This window comes from Erythrolamprus reginae, chromosome 1, assembly GCF_031021105.1.
Source record: "Erythrolamprus reginae isolate rEryReg1 chromosome 1, rEryReg1.hap1, whole genome shotgun sequence".
Taxonomy (NCBI): Eukaryota; Metazoa; Chordata; class Lepidosauria; order Squamata; family Dipsadidae; genus Erythrolamprus; species Erythrolamprus reginae.
In genome coordinates, this window is record NC_091950.1 from 139,975,668 (window position 1) to 139,998,583 (window position 22,916).

The following is a 22,916-nucleotide window of genomic DNA, read 5'->3' on the forward strand; positions in this document are numbered from 1 at the left end:
ATTAAACACACTCAAGGATAGGTAATCCTCATTTAGCAACAATTGGGACTGGCAACGTAGTCATTACACAAAGTGCTTGCTTAGTGTACTCATGTTTCTGCTTATGATATGACTTCAGCTTTCCTTTGCTTTACAGACTTGCAAAAGTTGTAAATGTAACAACTGGTTGTAAAGTTATTTTTTCATCACAGCTGTAACTGCAAATGGTTGCTAAAGAAGGCAATCATCAAACAAGGACTACTTGTATCTAGTATGGGATAATTACATACATTGCAATGTTAACTCCTCAGTATCATTGTATTAGCTCAGGGTTGGCAGATATTTATTATTTAGTTACACATTCTGGAATTCCTTTCTATGGCTGGCTGAACATAATCTTTAAGTCAAACATCAAAAATACATGCTTTCTTTGGATAATATTTTGGAAATATACCTGCTTTTCTTTAATTCAATAGAGTTCTTGTCTTAAATTGTCCCAAAATATTTTAAAAAAATAACTTTTGCAAGTTTAGCAATCTGATTTTTAGAAGTTGGAATTATAATATGTATCAACTAGGTTCTATGGGTTCACTAACATTCTTGAATTACTGTTTACTAATGATTTTTGGTTTACTATGCTCAAACCTGCCTTAAATCTCCTTGCTTTTCACATGCTGAGTTTAGTTTATTTGAACTGCATCTGTGGTATGTCTAGAATGAGAAGGCATACATTATTTACCTTGTTTAAACCTTAGTAGGAGGTTTCCCTTTTCTTTTACATTTTAAAATAAGATGAAGTATTAAAAAGCTGAAAAATATAATTTAATAATAATAATAATAATAATAATAATAATAATAATAATTTATTAGATTTGTATGCCGCCCCTCTCCGAGGATTCGGAGTGGCTCACAACAAGCAAATATCTTGAAACAAAGTTAGTTTAAATGCTTTATTTTGAAATAACCAAATGACAACGAATAAAATCTTATGTACCGTATATTATTCTTCTACATTCCTTTTGAAAATTTTCCTTAACACCATTAAGGTTTTTTCCAATTTAAATACAGGTAATTTCACTTAATTGTAACTGTGCACCTAGCTTTCATTCTGGTTATATTGAATGAGTTCTTGATCATATTATTAGCAAAATATTTAAAAACGGTGCCTGCAGTTACCTAGATGAAATAACTTTGGGTTTTTTGTACCTTTACAAACACGGATCCTTGGCTGGCAGTGAAATATATCTGATAATTTCTTTCAATCTAAACTATAATGCATTCTTTTATAGCTGCTCCTGAAAATAACACTCACCTCCCACCACATAAAAGATCTAATGTGTTAACCAGCATGTTACCTGAGTAATTATACTCTACAATTCTGAAAGAGTGTTTTTGACTTATTTCCAACCATAACTCAAAATGTTTAAGTCCCAGCCTTAAGGATGCTAAATCCTATAAAAAATGAATCTTTACTGTCACCAGAAGCAAAATAGACAGTCTTTAAAAAGTCATGTGTAAATAATCAAATTTATGAAGCTCCAAAAAGGAAGGTTTAGTTGCCAAGCTTCCTTTTATGTTATCTAGGTACTAGCTAAACATCCCTAGCAGGGTACATTTTAATTGGCTGTATAACAGCTGAAGCATATTGCCCAGAGGGTAAGCAGTTCAAAAATCCTGATCTAGATTTATGATCCCATGTACCCAAAGAGGATCCCTGCAACTTAGGACAATGGTGAGTTGCTGCCAAGGCTAAAAGGAAGATTATTTCAATTATGAATATATAGCAATATTCTTCTCAGCATCTACATATATACAAACTAAGTTAGATTGATGTTCCATATTTACATAAGCTATATTGCATGCAAAAAGTATGTAGTAGTTTAACAAGTGTGATGATTACACCTATGAAATTATGGGGCTCTCTGTGCTCCTGGGTCAGGGAATGGATTTAACTATTCAAGTATCTTGTTTCATTTAGAGGCCAGAGAGATTTCTATGCAATATATTGTGTCAATATATTGATTTCAGCAGCTCATTTAAAAAAAAAAATCTAGACTATTAATCATGGTTTATGAAGTATTTTATAAAGTTTCTGGCATATTTATATACCTGGTATCTACAGTTAGAAGATCTTTGCATACATTTTACTTTGTTGTTCAATCTATATTGCTACAATATTGTTTGAATGTACCATTACATAGCTTCAGCAAAACTTAAAACACCTCTTGCATATAGCAAAGAAATGCAGTACATAAAAACAACTTGAACAACTGAATAGTGGACCCTGCAACAGTTAAAATCCAAAAAGCATGAAAAAAACGTAGAGTTCCAGACAAACATATAAACACAACTTGGTTCTCAAGCCTGACGTTTCAAGAACAATACCAAATGATGTGCAAGAAAACTTTGTAAATTAAAATAAAACTTGTCATGCCAAAAGTACCATGATTTAGTAAATCCTGCACAGCAGGGATAGAATAGTGATAGGACATTTAAGCTAGTACTAAAATATGATTTATATTAAGGAAGAATGTCATGAAGTTACTATGGTTTAGCCTGTAACCCTTCCAACACTGCCCGGAGAATGGCTGCAGTGGCTACAGCACCAGGATCAGGCTGTTCTAGGTGAGCTGAACTGATATAACTGGCTCTGCCTGCGGAAGCTTCCATATTCTTTGTAGATTCAGCAGCAGCCTCTGCTTTCTGGAGAAAAAAAGCAACATAAACATACTACAACATACTACATACAACATACATACATACTACATGCAACATACTACAAACTTGTTCTTTATACAGATAAGACTAGATATAATACAGAAAAGTTTCACATATTGATTTGTAAACACATGTCATTTTGAGTTTAGATCTCTTGTTGCTACAGTCTTTAATATGTTAATATTTATAGTTTTTGATTATTGATTTTAAGGGCTGGAGGACTTTAGGTGATTATAACCCTGGAGGCAAGAAGAATCTTTTAAAACAGCTCCTTTCTAAGAGTTGGCAGAAAGCAATGCAAATTTATGACTTGCCTGACCTGGATCCCTTTCCAAAAGGCTCTAAAAGCTTAACCTCATATCTGTTCCTATGTCTTGAAGAAGCACTTCTCCGATAAAGAAACAGAAAGAAAACTGTATGTTCCTCATCTTTGCTCTCACTATGCAAAAGTTACTAACTCTGAATTGCATGTATGCTAATAAACTTACATTTACAGCCTTGGACAGAACCTCCATCAAATCAGCCTTTGGGCTCTTCAAAGCTTTGAGTTCTTTTGCAGCAGCCCAGAGTGAATCCAGCTAGGCAAGAAACGAGGAATATTAGACAAACAATAGTGGCAACATATAGTATTCTTTATTGGACAGGAACAAAAACCTTTGAAGGAAATTCCCAGGATTTGCTATAACTGATAATAATTATAAACATTTTCAGTTGGAAGTGCTGGCTCATACAGGGAAAATGCTAACCAGAAAAAAAAGGGAGAGAGAGAAAAATGCTGAATAAGTAGTCCTCAGGTTACAATGACAAGTGGGACCAGGAATGCCATTGCTAAACAATGTAACTAAACCAAAACATCATGTGAGCATATCACTTGGTGATAACCCCAGGTCTGTGAAGGTCAGCAAGAAGAAAGCAGAGGAAGTCCCAGACAAGGAATATGGGAAGCCTTGAGAAGACTACTCATGGGTCCAGAGAATGCTGTGGGCAGGAGAGCCTTGTGACCTTCCCTGCTGGCTTCCCCATTGACTCTGCTTGGTGGAAGTCAAAAGGGAACATCACAAATAACTTGGCCAACCTTGGCAGCAGTAGGAGGAAGATGTTAAAGGTCAGCAGGGTTACAGGTAGATGGCAAAGTGAAGGGCAGCCTGAAGGGCAGAGATGGGGGAAAGTTGGGAAGGGAGCTGAAGCACGTGCTATGGTCATAATTGCAGGTGGGCTGCTAAGCGCCCAATTTTGATCATCTAACTCTGGGAGCACTGCAACGAACTTTGAGGACCAGTCATAACTACCATTCCATCAGCACTGTTATAACTTTAAATGGTTACTGAATTAATGGTCATGATCCACTGGAAAGGACAACCTGTACATATGTAAAATTAATTTTGTCTATTTATTTATTAGATTTCTATGCTGCCCTTCTTGAAGCGACTCAGGGTGGTGGCAATACTTACAATTACAATGTATGAGGCAATACTTACAAAACTAATATGCCCCTGGAGATTTAATATTTAGTATATATTTAATAAAGTCTTGCCATGAAGAATCTTGGTAAAAATATAACTGAAAAAACAGTACAGGACATCTCTGAAATATCCATTGCCAGAATAAATAGTATAGTTTGTGATGTATAGTACCCAGAACTCTGTTCTTTTATATAGATCAAAAAGGAACTTGGGGGCCTGAAAATGTGACTAAAAGCAACATGAGTACTGAAGAAGAGTACATCTGTAGAATACACAGAATTAATGTATTAGAGATATGAATCTTAGCTTTCTGTAAGAAAGATCTCAAAAGCAGCCCTATTTAAGTAGTCAGAAATCTATTTCTGACATCCAAACTAATTTTCAATGTTTAATTATTCTTTACATCCATTCCCCACTTTTTTCTCCAACAATGATAACAATTATAAAACTAATAACTGCTGTTTTATTGGTTAATGGATTAAACTAATGACTTTTTGAAAAACTAATTGCAGGTTGTAGGAACAGTCATAACAATGAGGAATTAGTTACTTCATTTTGTCTTGATCCTAATAATTTTAAATTGGAAAGTTACTCTAGGTTCAGAACACCTGAAGGGGCTAATTTCACCTTGGAATATTAAGCACACTTCAAGAAGCTGTAGTGGCGCAGTAGTTACAATGCAGTATTGCAGGCTAATTCTGCCCACTGCCAGGAGTTTGATCTTGACCAGTCAAGATTGACTTAGCCTTCCCATGCTTCTGAAGTGGGTAAAATGAGGGCCCAGATTGTTCGAGGCAATATGCTGACCCTGTAAGCAGTTTATGAGAGGGTTGTAAAGCACTATGAAGCAGTATATAGGTCTAAGTGCCACTGCTATTGCTAATCCTGCAGCAGTGATTATCACTCCCTTATGTCAATAAAGCCCCCTCATAGCTGTAAATAATCCCATTAATAACTCTACTGGCATCACATATGTTGTTATCTGCAATTAGTATAGCTAGTGAAGGAAATAAAATATGGCTGCCATCATGGTACTAACAGAAGAAACTCAAAGTCAATAAGGATAATAAGATAAATTTCTTACCATGGTTCTGTCTCCTGGTACAGCTCCTCCATACCTGTCAGAGGAAATATTTAATAGTATAGTTTCTACAATATTTTGGTTATACAACTCCATCAATCTTGTACACCATGGGTAGTTCATATAGCATATTTGTAAAAATTGGGCTTGCTTTTTCAAACAATTAAACAAATCATAGAAAATATTGTAGTTTGAAGGAGAAACTGAGAACCATATTAACAAGATGATGAAATAAAGTGACTGGGATCATATCATATACATGAATGATATTTCCTCACAGTAGCCCTCATTTATTTTCTATAAAAATGATGCCACTCTTACATGTGAAAATACATGAAATGTTATCAAATAATAAAGGAACACTTCATCAGTTATAATTGAAGTTATGCTCACCGCATCATAGCACTAATTCCAGCATCCATCGCTAAGGACCAGGCTGCTATGTCATCATCAGTCCGTAAAGCCTGAGCAGCTGCTGTCAGAAATAATCCATAGAGCTGCAAATGAAATAAATGTATTCTAAGTATCTGCTGTGTTGTACATTACATGGCTTAAATGAAAAAAATAGTAAAATATATAGAATTTCAGGATTACAAAATATAGTGTCTTGTTTTGTACATTCTTCCATCTTTAGATCTAAGAAGTCCTCAGTTTTTCCAATTTATAAAGTAGTATGTTGTTTTACTGTAGTCTATTAAATTAGATATCAGATTCAACTATAAATTGGAATGTTTCATTTTTCTGCCAGTTTTCCTAAAAGGCAAAATTATTATAAATGCAGATTTTCATGTTTATGTGATTATATTTCTTAATCCATAAATTAAAACTTGATTCCTAGTAATTTGGAAAAATCTATGTACACTTTTTATGCACACAACAAAATGGAGAGATTTGATATTGCCTTCTTTTCAGATATTATTTCAATTTCACAAATTGAAGTACATTCAAGTACTACCAAGGTCCTAACTTGCTTTGTTTTTATTTTATTTTCTTTTTTGAGAAAACCTGCCTTCAATTAAACTAGTAATTGAAAAACTGTTTTCAATTTCTAGCTGTTTTCTTCCAGATCTAGTAGTTCTATTTGCCTTTCATTTTCAACTAACAGCGAATTCAATTGGCCAACACTCACAGCTCCTGAAGAGCCCCCCATCTTTTCCAGGAGCAATTTGGCTAGTGAAGACAACAGCTGGTAAGGTTGTTGAGGCAGAGGTTTATCTTCTAGCCAATTCTGGATTGCTGTAAAGCAATAGTCATAGTTACATATGATAATCCTCTGGGTGGCACTCATTTTATGATTTAAAAAAAAACCTTATTTTAAGCAATGTTCCAAGAAGTGTTATTAAATAGAATCTTATCAGTTTTTTTAAAAACAGCTGTCTTGACATCCATGATTTAATATGATCATTTACTGTACCAGGAAGAAAGATACAAAAAGATTCCAGAAGCAGGGAACTTGCATTTTCTTATCCCACATTGTATTTAAACAGTGACACCCTTGAGAATTCATTTAGCAACAGAATCAGAAAAGAATTTATAGAGCTCAGGGTTGAACTGTGGAGTCTTTGATGTTTCTGAGCTTGGTTGTTTACTTCCAGATATTTCACTACCAAACTAGGTAACAGTCTTAATGATATTACATAATTGGAGGGTGAAACATCTACAAGCAAACCATCAAGCTCAGAGAGGTACCAAGGATTCCAGAATCAGTAAACATTTAAAAATCCTTTTTCAAACTTTTAAATTATTAATCTTAATGTATCCATAATACAAAACTCAGAAAATATGTAATCTCCAATGCTGAGAGAGAAAGAGCAACAGCTCATATTCACCATATTGTTTTTATTTTAGAGAAAACAGTAATCATACCCAAAGCTAGTTTTGAATTATGAATATTTCAACAATTTGTTTTGCTCTCTTGCAAGATCAATCAATCAGATTTTTGGTCTGATTTCCCCTTCCGTCCCAATTTGCCCTTTGTTTAAATACAGCAAACATACAAATGTGATTGTATTTAGGTTTCCTTTATGACCTTTATTACGCCTACCCCAACCCCCACCCCTAGTTCATACTTTGCAAGAAAACTTTACTCTTTTGGTCATACAGATTAAACCTTAGTTGAAATTATTTTTTTATCAAGCAACAAAAGCCAAAATTTGTTCACACTGCATAACCTGAAATACAATGGTACCTCTACCTAAGAACGTCTATACTTACGAACTTTTCTAGATAAGAACCGGGTGTTCAATATTTTTTTTGCCTCTTCTCAAGAACCATTTTCCACTTACAAACCCAAGCCTCCGAAACTAACCGGAAAAGGCAGGGAGAAGCCTCCATGGGGCCTCTCTAGGAATCTCTTGGGAGGAAACAGAGCCAGAAAAAGTGGGGAGAAGCCTCTGTGGGGCCTCTCTAGGAATCTCCCGGGAGGAAACAGGGCCTCCAACCTCCCTGTTTCCCCAATCGTACACATTATTTGTTTTTACATTGATTCCTATGGGAAAAATTGCTTCTTACAAACTTTTCTACTTAAGAACCTGGTCACGGAACGAATTAAGTTCATAAGTAGAGGTACTACTGTACTACTATCTCTGTAGCCGTGGTTAGGGTATTTCACGCTTTCGCTGCTCTAACCAAAAATAAACTAAACTTTGCAAAAGAGCTCAATAGGATTCAACACTGAATTTCTAAAGAAAAATGTGAGGTTGTCACGTGATATAAATTGACTCCAAGGATTAGAGTATGATAAGAGAACTAACCAATGGCAGCCTGTGCATGTGTGTTGCCACAATCACCATCACCTGCAGCACGGTCAAGTTCGTTGAGTTGCTCCTGGAGGCTAAGTATTTTAGAGCACACATACTCCAAAATCAATCTCATGTGAGGAGAAGATGGCACTAAAAAGAATGGAAACTTTTGTTACAATAATGGTGATGTTTCATAAACTCTATTTTACAGAAGTACCGATGCTGCTGTTCACCTCTGTTTCTTGTGAATATATGAATAAAAAGATAAAATCAAACTACACAGATCACTTAACCAAATCAATCACTTTATCAGAATGTTGGTAAAGAAATGTAACTCTGTACTGGATGACTCATATGTTATTTACTTCATCAATGGTGAAAAAGTAGAACGTTTGTGATAATTCACTGAAATATTCTAGGGTTTGAAATGAAGTACAGTAATCCCTCGCTACTTCACGGTTCATCTTTTGCGGATTCGCCATTTCACGGGTTTTCAAAGGGGCCTAAAATCCATTGAAAATTTTAAATCCATTAAAAATTCATAAAAATCTTCTACAGTACTACTGTACTCTATTAAAGAAACTGGTAGGATATCACATGTAGTTCCAGCTGAGAAACATTATAGAATGACTGTTTAACACAAAGGGTGGGTTTTAAAAGTCCAAATATTCATTAAATACATTAAAAAAATATTTCCTCTACTTCATGGAAATTCATTTTTCACGGGTAGTCTTGGAACGCATCCCCCGCGACAAACGAGGGATCACTGTAATCTAAATATTCTGCATGTTTGTTCTATAAAAATTATCTAATTTTGCCATACTGTAGTGACCTAAAATGATAAAATGAATAGTTAAGCAAGAAATAAATATTATTTTTAATAACTGTTTATATATACATATATAAACTGCCTTGCATGCAGAAGGCTACAAGTTCAAATCCCATTAAGGGTATGTCTAGCTGAAAAGAGCATAACAACCTCAAAATAGATCTATACAAGGCTCTCTTCCTTTTCACTATCAGCAAAAATATGTAACTCTATCTATCTATCTATCTATCTATCTATCTATCTATCTATCTATCTATCTATCTATCTAATCTATCTATGTTTTTCTGTTGAATATTTCATGCAGAAATATGTTACACACACGTATATATTATGTATTACGTACAAATCTAAATCTAAACTATATCTATATATATATAGAGAGAGAGGTATAACATTGCTATGTTGGAAATAAAGAACCATACACCAAAACCTAATTTCAAATCTTGTTCTTTAATGGGAAGGATTAATTTGATTGCTCTGGCGTAATTTCTGAAAGGGTGTTTCCTTATCTTAATCAGCTTCTCAAAAAGTCTGCAACTTGAAGAACACCTGCCAACCTGAAGCTGCTTTTGGCTCTCTTCTTCTCACAGAAGATAAAAATCACAGGCCACTGTTTTCCCCCTTCCCTTTCATTGTAAGTCCCTCTTAAGGGTGAACATCGATCAGAGATTTGGAATGGCAATTCTTTTGAAAGGAAAATATGGTGTATTAAAACAAAAACAAAAATCATTTATCCAGAGCATTGGAACTAGAGAGATGAAAGAAGCGTTCTCTGGCAATTCACTATCTATTGTCACACAAGCTAATAATATACATGTAATCCATCTGTTCTATGTCACAAAAATATTATGGCACTAGGCAGAAGCAGAGAAAATTACGGGCCTAGGAAAAGAGAACAGAGAAAAGAGAGCAATGCAAGTCTTAGTGACCTGCACATATGCCCCTGATTAAGTCCTTTTGTCCAATCATGATATAATGGTGCCTCAGATCTTTTATCTCCACTCTGTGTCTCTATCATTACCTGGAAGCCTGGATCATTCTCAGCTGTTGACATGAACCTACCAAAGCAGAAATTACATTGCAGCTATAACAGATGTTGCAGACTGTACCTTTTGTTGGGTCAGGCCCTTCTTCCTGAGAACACTCTTTGGGTACTAGCCTCTCTCTTTTCTCTCTTGTCACTGACATCCTGACAGGTTTTGACCAGGCAACCGCTGTAGTTTCTGAATCTAGGAATTTAAATATAATTGTGGACAACAATTGAAGATAGTTTTACATTCACAAAAGAACATAAACAAATGAATTGTTGAGAGTTTCCACCATTTTTTTTCCTGTGTAAAATAAAAACATCTGGGAACAATCCCCAAGTAATCAAATCCAGCATAATAGAAGTGGAGAGCTAGCTAAGATACTATTTAAAATAAAAATGTACGTGCTAGTTATGCATCTGCATTATGCATGCCCAAAATACCATCTTGAACTGATGGTTCCATAGATATATTCTGACCAATTAACTCACAATATATTTTCCCAATAAAACAATGGGAAGAAAACCAACATCTAAGAAAATTACCAAGGAGGATCAACAGTTCTTCATCGACCTGGAGAAGGGTAAGGGAGACGCCTGCCATTTCCAATGCAGTCATAAAGGAACCAACATAAGTCCGGGCAATATGAAAACCTCTGCTCTCTGCAATGATGAAGCAAGGAAAACTTGAAGCATTCTTCAGAATGAAGAACCAAAATAAGGAAAAATAAATAACTCTCATGAATGAATAAGATTAAGAAAAATGAAAATATCCATTTTAAATACAGTAATGCAATGTTTGGGAAAACATGAGAAGATTAATCTTACATAAGCAACTGAAAAGTAAAGAAACCAGTCCATAAAATTTCCAAAGTGATGTCACTACAAGAAGAAATTAAATACTTGGGTTTTATAAGATTCAAAGACCTCATAAAAAGAATTGATTGTGATATGTGGGGTCCTTGGTGCTTTCTGAGCTTAGTTGTTTTCTTGTAGACGTTTCATTATCCAACTATGTAACTAAATGATTATGGTTATGATCATGGATTGTTTTCACCAATTTTTTTTAATAAACACCTCCGTCACCTTTCCTGAATATAAGCAGGGCTGAGAGGCCTTTAAAACAATCTGGAGGTATCAGAACTGCATCAGTAATACTTTCCCATTTCATGGGAAAGTCTGAGCCTCTAAATTTTTCCTCCTTTCCCAAATAAGAGTAGTTCTACCTGAGGCAAGGCAATATCCACATCAGATCTATTTACTAAGGCATTTCAAATGGAGCTGAGAAATCTTGCCATTAAAAAAAATACTACTACCAAGATCCCCCATGAAGAATTTGTGCTTAAATTTTGTTATTTGTTTCTGAAGAGTGAATTCAAGTTACAAACAAGTTATGAATATACAAAATTAGATTATCATAAAAGTATGTGTAGAAAAAAAACAAGTAAACATATCACCATAGATAAAAATATCCTAATAGTATGGATAAGTAATGCGTAGGTATATAAACAACTACCTATAAATTTGACCTTATGAAAAATTTCAAAATTTTAAAAGTTCTAGAATTTTTTTTTTAAGTGGAGAATCTCACAATGGCAAATCTGAAATTTGGTGGTGTGATATTCAAGTACAAAAATATGAAAATAAAATTGGGAATGGAGTCACTGGACACAAGCCTTATCCTTTCTCAGTCTTAAAGTCCTGTGAAATGGAGCCAAAACACCACCCCACCCCCACAAAACCCAGAACAAAATTTTAGCTACACCCTTCATGGTAATCATATCACTGAATAGACTTTTGCAAGTTGGGAGGATGAGTTTCTATCTCCACACCAATGGAAGAAGTCTACTTTTATTCTAGTAGGATATGAGTTTTGGTGGGGAAGCATCCAATTGTATTTCTGTGAAAGACAGTTTGAGGAATACATTTTGCTCATTCCAAGGATTGCTGCCTTTCAGTGCCTTGGTAATATAATTAACTCTGGGCCAAAATAACAGTACCTGCATTTTCTTCCTTCCTCTACAGTATACAGATATATAGATATTATCATTTGCCTGGAAACAGCTTGTCATGCTGATCTAAACATTATATGTTGATTTATGATGCAGCTGAAACCCAGGTTATGTTTTAATTCCTATCAACATTACCTACATGCTACTATAACTATGATTCCTGTAACCGTTAATGGGGCAAAATGACGTACCATATGACAAAATGATTATCTGATGAAGCACATTGTCTAGCTATTTCAAAATAGGATTTGTGTATTTATTAAATTAAATCTTACATGTTAGATTAACAAATTAGTAAATGTATTTGGCTGCTTATATTAAACAATGAGTTTAATCTCAAGTAATTAAAGCGGAGGTAAGAAAAACATTCAAAGGTGTGAATACTTTACTGGTAGCTGGATGTTTATTTTCATTTATTTTCAATTAAAAAAAAACTTACCAAGAGAATAAACAGCAGACCCCGCTACTATATTCAACTCAAGATAGGATAATCCACCCAGGTTGTTCACTAACAAGACCACAGAAGAATCTGAAAGCCAAAGCAAAGATTGATATAATTGAAAGGTGTTTCAATGGAAGTCTAATATAAACGTAATCTGCAAATATTAATACACACAGGATGATTTAAGTACACTAGGTTTGTACATGTAATAATGGTAGTCACAACAGTCAAAATAACTCTAGGATTGTTACTCACATACTTGATTTATGAATCTTCACTTTGAGACCATTGAAGGTAGTGAAAACCCCAAAAGGTACTTACAGTCTAAATTCAAAGTTCTGATGCCCCCCCTGCAGTCATGTGATTGTATTTGGGCTCTTAACATCTGGCTAACATTTATGGTCATCTGCAACATCCTACGTATTGGATATGACATTTCCCCCCCAGAAACTAGCATTTATTTTCATTCCAAAGCAGCCGGTGTGGACAATGGGCTTGCTTATTGGCCAGTGTTTGCTTAATGACAATGTTCATTTCTCATTAATCAGTTCATTTAGTAACTTCCACAAATAATGTCATAAAATCAGTTCAGTCATGTCGGTGCTTTGACTTGCAACCATGGTGACATAATGACCCCTTATGAGCACTGATGAAGTTATTTAGTTTGGGTAATGAAACAAGCAAGCCCAGAGAGCACCAAGGACCCCTCAGTTCAAACCTGAGCCACAAATATTCTCCTTTATTGGTATGATGACATATAATAGAAATTCTGGGCTCCAGAATTCCTGTAAATCAAGGAATATCTGTAGTAAATTCACCAAAAATGCTGCAGTTCAGGTAAAAAATTATTACACTAATTACATTTTTTTAAAAAAACAGTCACACCAAAATAGTTACCAGTGTCCTTTGAGAACTTTGAGGAATAATAGGTATGTCAGTCCAAAGTTACTCACTAGGCCTGAGATGCACATGAGAGGCATTGTAAGGGTTGGTCATGTGATCCAGCATTATGTTGACTATCTGATCTGCTGTTGCCATCTGTGAAAATGATATGTATTAGTGGACAAGCTTGCACTTCTAGGTATGTTAAAATGGGTCACAGTCAACTTACCTTCATTCTGCGCACACCTGCTTCACCATGGATTCCTGCAGATAAAGCAAAATATCTTCAGTTGTTAGTTTCCTTTTTAAATAAAAAAATTAACATGGCATTCTAAAGAAGGGGGATAGACAAAAGTGATATACACTTTCTTACCTAAACCTAGCTCAAATTCATCATCTGCAAGTTGAAAGGTGGGTCTGGATCCTGGGACACTGCAGGGGGACAGACTTATCCCAAGAGTACCTGTGCAAATAAAATATATAAAAAGATTATGACTAACCAAAAGCCATCTTTTGATTATTAAGATTTGGGACTGGAATTTAACATTTAGAGTGAGTTATTTCCTCATTCTAATTGCTACCTACATTATCCTTGCTTACCAATCATTTGGTCAGCAACTGTTGAAAATTGTCTTGGTACTGAATGAGTGGTACTGTCATTATGGCTATTGCATACCACTGAAGTCTTGTGATTATGATTGAAGTGCTTGGAAATTGGCTTGCACTTATGAAAATTGCAGCATCCTGGGGTCATCTGAATGCCACTTGGAACTTGCCCTGCCAGCAAGTTCCCTTCCACAAAGCAACAGGGCAGGAAAAGTCGCATGTTGTTTTGGATGGATGGATAGACAGATAGATAGAGGAATTATTTATATTCAATCCAGAGACTTATTCTAGAAAAACATTTACCCATTGTTCCTGCAACAGCATTAATTCTACGAACAATTTCATTCAGACCGACACCTGCCTCAGCCAGGTGTCCAGCCACCTAAATATAAACAGAAAAAAATGTTACATGTACTCAACATATTAGTTTTAACAGGTCACATTCAATACTCTACCCAAAAGAGTATGAGATGCTTCTCCTAAAAAGTAAGGACAATGCTTGTGAATAAAGTGTTAAGCTGTGATTCAGTAAAAGCACCTTCTGCTAGAATTTACTTGAAGTCTCTACACTATCTCTCCAATAATATCTGAAAATTTAATAATTCCAAGACAGAACATTATCATTTTAGGATTACATTTGTTAAAAAATGGATTTATTATAACTGGCTTTATTTCCACATACTACCCCATGGGACTGTCTCAAATTAGTTTTATCTATACTTAGAAATAAACACATTAAGTTCATAAAACTATTTTCCATTACATATGTGTAGAATTGTAATTTAAAAGTATATGACAAAAAACCATTACAATTATTAGTTATTTTAAAATGTAAAAAAGTAATTAGTACAATTAAATTATGGTATACAGTATTTCTTTTTTCTTCTCCAATTTAGTTTGCTTCCAATTTCATTCTCATTACTTCTTACTGTTTTTCTGTGCTTTGTACAATGTTGAAAAAGAAATAGTATGATAGCTGTGTCTATACCTATCTATGAAAACCTAAGTTTTATTCAGATAAAAAAGAAAATATAAAACTAAAACATTAGCAGAAAATTACATGATTTTTATTAATTTTCATATGATTATGCGCATTAATCCTCAAAGTAATTAGTTGGTGATAGTAATATCACTAATACAGTTAGGTCCCACAGAGTGGATTTTCTCCGGGTCCCGTCAACTAAACAATGTCGCTTGGCAGGACCCAGGGGAAGAGCCTTCTCTGTGGCGGCCCCGGCCCTCTGGAACCAACTCCCCCCAGAGATTAGAATTGCCCCCACCCTCCTTGCCTTTCGTAAGCTACTTAAAACCCACCCCTGCCGTCAGGCATGGGGGAATTGAGATATTCTTTCCCCCTAGGCCTTTACAATTCTATGCATGGTATGTATGTATGTATGTTTGGTTTTTATATTAATGGGTTTTTAATCGTTTTTAGTATTAGATTAATATTGTACACTGTTTTATTGTTGCTGTTAGCCGCCCCGAGTCTCCAGAGAGGGGCAGCATACAAATCCAATCAATCAATCAATCAATCAATCAATAAATAAATAAATATCCTGTTCAGTTTTATAGAGATTTATAGTTATATTTTTTTAAAAATGATATGAAATAGTTACATATAATCAATTACTGAAATACTGTATTTTAAATATCATAATTGTAAACTGTGTTTATTTTGTGTTTATTTTCTGATAATATATTTCTTTATCCATTACTTTTATATTTTCTGTAGTTATTATTCTGTTTTAACAAGTACTTTAATGAATTAAAAATAAGAAAGGCTTTGCTAAAATGTATGAACTCTTGTAAATGTAAGAAAATCAGCAGAAACAAAATAAAAATGTTATCTATATTTTCTGAATAATAAATTATAAACAGAACAGTTTACAAAATTTTCTCCATATTCTCAAAACTAAACTTAGTGGTCAGAATAGCAAGCACAAATAAGACAAAGTACTTGGCATTATGTAACATTTTTCAACAGAATGTGTAATTTGATATTGCTCCTATGCAATAAAAGCATAGCCAACGACAATATTTGCCTTCAGATCAAAGATGGATGACTCTTACCTTATGTACAAGCACTGTGCCACATAGGCCTCTCCTGCCAGCCTTCTTCTTGGTGGCAAAGGCAGTGTCATCACCAATTATCACCATCTCCACAGAGATATCTTCTTCCTGTGCCTGTTCTAATGCCAGCCCAAAATTCAGGCGGTCTCCTGTATAGTTCTTCACTATTAGCAATGTCCCAACTATAAAAGAAAGAATTGAATTGTCTTCTGTTCCTTATTTAGATGGGATGTCAGTCCATGAACAATACTACCATACCTGCTCCAGCTTGTTTCACAGTCCTAATTGCTGCTAAAATGCTACCCACTGCAGGGGAAGTGAATACTGGACCAGCGACCACAGCAGTGAGCATTCCTCTTCCAATGTATCCTGTGGAAAAATGATAGACAGGATGGTATTGTATCTATATTTGGAGTATCTTGTATCTTGGTTTTTCTATGATTCTACTGAGGCTCAACATAAATCAGATAAATGAATTTCAGTCCAAGTACTTTGTATTCAAGACTGAAAAACTTTCCAGAAATCCATTCCACTAACCTGCATGTGCAGGCTCATGTCCTGATCCACCTCCAGAAATAAGTGCAACTTTGCCCTCTATATTTTCTAAGTCAGCACGTAATGCCACTCTATGTCCATTGAGAAGTTGAAGATTAGGATTGCAAGCTACTATTCCAGTCAATGAATCATCTGCACAACTCAGAATTGTGTTCACTAGTTTCTTGGAGCCCTAAAATAAGGAGATATAACAAGAGAGTTCACATATACTCCTCCTTTCACAGAAAGCAATTCCACATGGATAACAGCTTTAAAGATTAAATCATTTACTTAAATATCAAAATGAATGATGATTCTCCTTTGAGATCTGAAATGTGATCTCTACAAAGACATATACAAATTGTGTATGCTACTTGAATAGCACATCTCTTAATGATTACTTTGCACTACTAAAAACAAAATATTACACAGCTGCTTATTAATACATATATATAAACCTTGGAAATCATTTCAGGATAGAAGAATTTTAGGTATTCCATCATTTGAATTTGGACTTAGTCAGGATCTTAGGGTCTATCCATTCCATTCCATTGGCAGCCTTCTGTCTTGAAAGACTCTTGTATCGTGCTCTAGAAAGAGTTCCTAGAACAGGCAATCCGAGAGTGGCAATTCCCTCCACACTGAGGGCAGATCCATTCTTGTCCCCTGCCCGGACCCCAGATTTCGCTGGTTCTGCGACTGCCTCTTTGCCTCAGCCTGCTGAACAAGTGTCTCCTCGAAATGGAGAAGGCCAAGCTGCATCTTTAGCCTCCAAGCTGAACAATCAGAGGTCAAGATTTCCCAACTGTTAATGTCCTTCCCAAGGCCTTTAAATCTTTCTTACAGATATCCTTATATTGCAGCTGTGATCTCCCTCTGGGGTATTTCCCCTGCACTAGTTCACCATACAGGAGATCTTTCAGAATCCGCACATCACCCATTCGTACAACATGCCCATGCCAGCGAAGAAGTTGCTGTTTCAATAGTGTATACATGCTACTAATTCCAGCACATTCCAAGACTGCATTATTTGGAACTTTATCATGCCAAATGATGCTAAGGATATTTTGGGAGACAGTGCATATGGAAGATATTCAACTTTCTCTCTTGCCATGCATAAAGGGTCCAAGACTCGCTGCAATATGATGCTCAGGACACATCCCCTATAAATCTGGATCTTTGTTATGTCAGCTTCTTATTAAGCCCTACTCTCTTTGTGAGTCTGGAGAATGTGGTAGCTGCTTCACCAATACATTTATTCAGCTCAGTATCTAGAGAGAGTATGTCGGTGATGGTTGAGCTAAGATACACAAAGTCATGGACGACCTCCAATTCTTGTGCAAAGATTGTAATATGGGGAGGCAAATCCACGTCCTGATCTATGACTTGCATTTCTTTCAGGATGATTGTTAATTCAGAATCTTGGCAGCCTTGCTTAAACAGTCAATGAGTTATTGAAGGTCTTTGGCAGAATGAGCAATAACGGGAGCATCGTCAGCAAAGAGGAAATCCCGTAAGCATTTCAGGTGGAGTTTAGACTTTGCTCTCAATCTAGAGACACTAAAGAGTTTTCCATCTTATTTGGTCCAGAGATAAACAACCCCTAAAGCATGCTTCAGCATCACAGCAAAGATGATCTCGAATAGAGATGGTGCAAGGACATAGCCCTGTTTCACTCCACTTCAAATATCAAACTGATGTCAAGCCATCAGAAACAACTGTGCCTTTCATTTCCTCATGAAAGGACCTGATGATGTTGAGAAGTTGGGGTGGACATCTGATCTTGGGGAGATTTTTATAAAGGTCTTCCCTACTAACCAGGTCAAAAGCTTTTGTGAAATCTATGAATGCTACAAAAAGTGGCTGTCTTCGTTCCCTGCATTTCTCCTGCAGCTATCTAAGAGAAAATACCATATCGGTAGTGGACCCATTGGTTCCGAATCCACACTGTGATTCTGGATAGACTCTCTCTACAAGCACCTGGAGCCTCTTCAATATGACACGGGCAAGCAGCTTCTCTACCACACTAAGAAGAGAGATGGCACAGTAATTGTTACAGTCACCCCTGTCACCTTTGTTCTTATACAGTGTGATAATATTTGTATCCTTCAAGTCCTGCAGTACTCCACTTTCCCTTGAAAAGAGAGAGAAGATTGCATGCAGTTCCGTGGGGATGAATTATTTGCAGCACTTCAAAACTTCAGCAGGGATATTATCTTTCCCACAAAACTCCTTACAATCTACCTACAGACATTTGTTTTACAGACTACCCTTGAAGTCATTGAGGCTTGTATTTATAACATATTTTAGTACAGAATTTTACTAGTTTTTACCATCTGCTGTAACTCATAGTTTAGATTTTTATATCAGGGTGGGGGTGGGGGGTTGAGGATGGAGGGAGTGGAGTTAGAGTAGTTTGGAGAGCCAGGAGCAATGACTATAGCCCTCTCTGCTGAGTGTGCAAACAGAAGCAGATGGGGGCACAGATTTGATTCAAGGTGTTGGTCATTACCTTTAAAGCCTTACATGGCTTAGGGCAGACTATCTTCGAGACTGCCTTCTACCACATAGCTCCCAGCAACTAGAGTTGGTCTTCTCTGGGTCCTGTCAGCTAAACAGTGTTGGCTGGTGGATCCGTGGGGTAGGACTTCTCTTGGCAGCACCAGCTGTCTGGAATCAGCTACCTCCTGAGATTCGGACTTTCCCCACCCTACTGGCCTTCTGGAAAGCGGTAAAGATCTGGCTTTTCTGGCAAGCTTGGGACAGTTGATCTGATGGTGTACCATCGAGATCTGGCCATAAATGGTATGCATAGAAACATAGAAACATAGAAGACTGACGGCAGAAAAAGACCTCTTGGTCCATCTAGTCTGCCCTTTTACTATTTCCTGTATTTTATCTTAGGATGGATATATGTTTATCCCAGGCATGTTTAAATTCAGTTACTGTGGATTTCCCAACCACGTCTGCTGGAAGTTTGTTCCAAGGATCTACTACTCTTTCAGTAAAATAATATTTTCTCATGTTGCCTTTGATCTTTCCCCCAACTAACTTCAGATTGTGTTCCCTTGTTCTTGTGTTCACTTTCCTGTTAAAAACACTTCCCTCCTGAACCCTATTTAACCCTTTAACATATTTAAATGTTTCGATCATGTCCCCCCTTTTCCTTCTGTCTTCCAGACTATACAGATTGAGTTCATTCAGTCTTTCCTGATACGTTTTATACTTAAGACCTTCCACCATTCTTGTAGCCCGTCTTTGGACCCGTTCAATTTTGTCAATATCTTTTTGTAGGTGAGGTCTCCAGAACTGAACACAGTACTCCAAATGTGGTCTCACCAGCGCTCTATATAAGGGGATCACAATCTCCCTCTTCCTGCTTGTTATACCCCTAGCTATGCAGCCAAGCATCCTACTTGCCTTTCCTACCGCCCGACCACACTGTTCACCCATTTTGAGACTGTCAGAAATCACTACCCCTAAATCCTTCTCTTCTGAAGTTTTTGCTAACACAGAACTGCCAATGCAATACTCAGATTTAGGATTCCTTTTCCCCAAGTGCATTATTTTACATTTGGAAACATTTACATTTACATAGCTTTTAACTGTTGGATTTAAATTGTTGTTAGAGGTTTAATATTATTGTATGTTTTATTTTTGGTTGTGAGCTGCCTAGAGTCCCTGGGCCTAGGGAGCTGGGTGGCATACAAATTGAATAAATACATAAAAAACAGAGTTGGAAGGGACCTTAGAGGTCTTCTAGTTCAATCCCCAGCTCAAGCAGAAGACCTTATCCCATTGCAGACAAGTGTCTGTCCAATCTCTTCTTAAAAGTGTCCAGTGATGGCACACTCACAACTTCTGAAGACAAGTGCATCCATTGATTGATTGCTCTCACCGTTAGGAAATTTTTCCTTGGTCCTAGGTTGATTAATTTCCATCCATCGTTTCTCCTCTTGCCTTCTGGTGCTTTGAAAAATAGGTTGATCCCTACCCCCTCAATTATTGGAACATTGCCTTCATGTCACCCCAATCCTTTTTAGCAGACAAGATACACCAAGTTCCTGCAACCGTTCTTCATATGTTGAAATATATTTGAATATTAGTAGATTGCATTGGTAGTTACTGTTGTTCTGAGCTCTAAGCTTGGTGATTTGGTTGCAAATTTTTCATCACCATTCGGGGAGACATTATCAGTGCACTTAGAATTGTCAAATTGTTAATTCAATTGTTAATTGAAAGCACACTGACAGTGTCTCCTCAAATGGTGACAAAAACGTCTGCAACCAAATTACCAAGCTTGGAGCTCAGAACAACATATTATATTATTTTATTAATTTATTATTTGATAGTTTTCTTATATTACTTTTATTTCTTAATATATGATTTTATATTCCTATAAACTGCTTTTCAGTCACCACTTGCATATAGGTGGAAATATACATTTTCTAAATAAATAAAAAACAGCCCATTCTTCGTATGTTTTGGCCTCCATACATAGGTTTTAGCATCCCAGTCTTCTCCCTCAAACCCAAAATATCAGGTCTCACCTGCATGGTGTCCCGGGTTTCAGTTCTAAAAGCCAGCCAGCAAAGCACCTGGGCGCCACAATAAGAACCACCTTTCCGACAGAACGGATCGAAGAGGAGGCCGAGCTGAGCCCACGAGGACCCTCCACGGACTTTGGCCCGGCGGGAATGTAAATATTGCGCTGGCCCAGAGTTTTGAGACACGCGCGCCGCCTGCCAAGGAAAAGAGGAAAAAGCAGCAGTTCATTGGCTGGGCCCAGCGCGAGCTCTGGCAGTTGGCCGCGGGGGTCGCTACGCACCGCTAAGGAAGGAACAAGGGGGAGCTCGCGCTGGAGTCCAAAGGGGGATGGCCTAACTAACATATTTAGCAGTATTTTGTGCCCGTTCCCCACCCACCCACCTCTAGGGGGCGCACCACAACACCGTTTCCCGTCCGACTTCGATTAGGACGGCGCACGCGCATGAGATAAGGGCACCATCCCGTCCTCCCAAATCCGCTTCCTGTCTTCGAGCCGGAAGGGGGCGCTCTCGCTCGCACCGGTTACAAAAAGCTCCGCGATACTCTCGGCGTGCTGGGTTTTTTTTCCCCCCGTCGTGCACCGCGCGACGACGGCGCTCTGGGGTGCTGGCGGTTTCTCACTGGTGCCATTGAGGGCGGTAGTGGGCCCTCCAAGGCTGCGCTCGGCGCCCACCGGTTCTCCCCTTCCGCCTCGCTCCCGGCCTCGCTATGTCGTGCAACTACGTGGTCACCGCACAGAAGCCCACGGCCGTCAACAGCTGCGTCACCGGTAACGGTTTGGGAAGGAGGGGGGGGGGTTGCTTTCCCGGGATCGGTGAGCGGGCGGCGTGGGTGGTGGTGGGGGAATGAAAGGAGGAGGAGGGCGCGGGACTCCGCGCCTCTCCGGCTTTGGCCTCTGCCAACCGGAGCGCCTTCACCCCGCGGCCTTTTCTCTTCGCCTCAGGTCACTTCACCTCCGCGGAGGACCTCAACTTGTTGATCGCCAAGAACACCCGCCTTGAGATCTATGTGGTCACCGCCGAAGGGCTGCGGCCCGTCAAAGAGGTGGGCATGTACGGCAAGATCGCCGTCATGGAGCTCTTCCGCCCCAAGGTGAGCATCGCTCCCCCTCCCGTAGGGTAGCGCGGCCGCTGGGCACCCTTTGGCTTGGCCGGGATAATATGCCTCGATTCTTTACGGCTCTCTGAGTTTGCACTGTTTTTTCTCCTCATTCCTATCACCCATTTCCCACTTATGACTGTAACTTGTTGTTTATAACCTTAAGATTTTTATTAATAATGTATCCCGATTGCTTATTTATTTATTTTTATTTATTTATTAGCGTTGAAAGGGACCTTGCAGGTCATCAAGTCCAAACCCCTGCTTAAGCAGGAAATCCTACTGCACCCCAGCCAAATGACAGTCCAATCTCCTTGTGAAAATGTCCTAAATTGGGGAGTTCACAACCACCGCTGGCAGGCCGTTCCACTGGTTGATCGCTCTGACCATCAGGAAGTTCTTCCTTATCTCCAGGTTGAATCTCTCCTTGGTCACCTTCCAACCGTTCATCTGGCCCTCTGGTGCCCTGGAAAATAGAGTGACCCCCTCCTCTCTGACAACCCCTCAAGTACCTGTAGACTGCTATCATGTCCCCCACTGGCCCTTCTTTTCTCTAGGCTATCCATGCCCAGTTACAGCAATCTCTCTTCATAAGTCTTGGTTTCTAATCCCCTAATCATTTTGGTTGCTCTTTTCTGCACCTTCTCCAGAGTTTCAATGTCTCTTTTGAAGTGTGGTGACCAGAACTAAATGTAGTACTCCAGATATGGTCTGACCAGGGTGTTATAGAGTGGTATTAATACTTCCCTGGTCTTGGAGTGTATTCCCTCTGTTAATACAGCTTAGGATTGTGTTGGCCTTTTTAGCCACTGCTGCACATTGCTGGCTCATATTTAGTTTGACCCCTATGACAATCATTAAGTGTTGTACCTCTTGATTCTTGACA

General features: G+C 37.7%; 2 protein-coding genes across 2 annotated transcripts in view; one reads left to right on the plus strand and one right to left on the minus strand.

Annotated features, from left to right (window-relative positions):
• Positions 1–915: 915 nt before the first annotated feature.
• TKFC (triokinase and FMN cyclase) lies at positions 916–21,616 on the minus strand. The gene is made up of 18 exons (XM_070767115.1): positions 21,452–21,616; positions 20,935–21,126; positions 16,388–16,577; positions 16,109–16,219; positions 15,851–16,032; positions 14,084–14,162; positions 13,548–13,637; positions 13,404–13,438; positions 13,246–13,330; positions 12,290–12,379; positions 10,385–10,501; positions 9,921–10,040; positions 7,995–8,132; positions 6,371–6,477; positions 5,635–5,738; positions 5,245–5,278; positions 3,186–3,275; positions 916–2,682 (listed from the first exon to the last, which is right to left on the minus strand). The coding sequence occupies exons 2-18, from the start codon at positions 20,938–20,940 to the stop codon at positions 2,524–2,526; spliced, it is 1,737 nt and encodes a 578-aa protein (XP_070623216.1). The 5' UTR covers positions 20,941–21,126; positions 21,452–21,616; the 3' UTR covers positions 916–2,523.
• The window catches only part of DDB1 (damage specific DNA binding protein 1), a 33,902-nt gene continuing 32,408 nt past the window's right edge, over positions 21,423–22,916 (plus strand). Inside the window, exons 1-2 of the mRNA XM_070767102.1 lie at positions 21,423–21,701; positions 21,876–22,024. Coding sequence (XP_070623203.1) covers positions 21,641–21,701; positions 21,876–22,024 — 210 coding nt within the window. The 5' untranslated portion in view covers positions 21,423–21,640. The remainder of the gene's footprint in view (positions 21,702–21,875; positions 22,025–22,916) is intronic.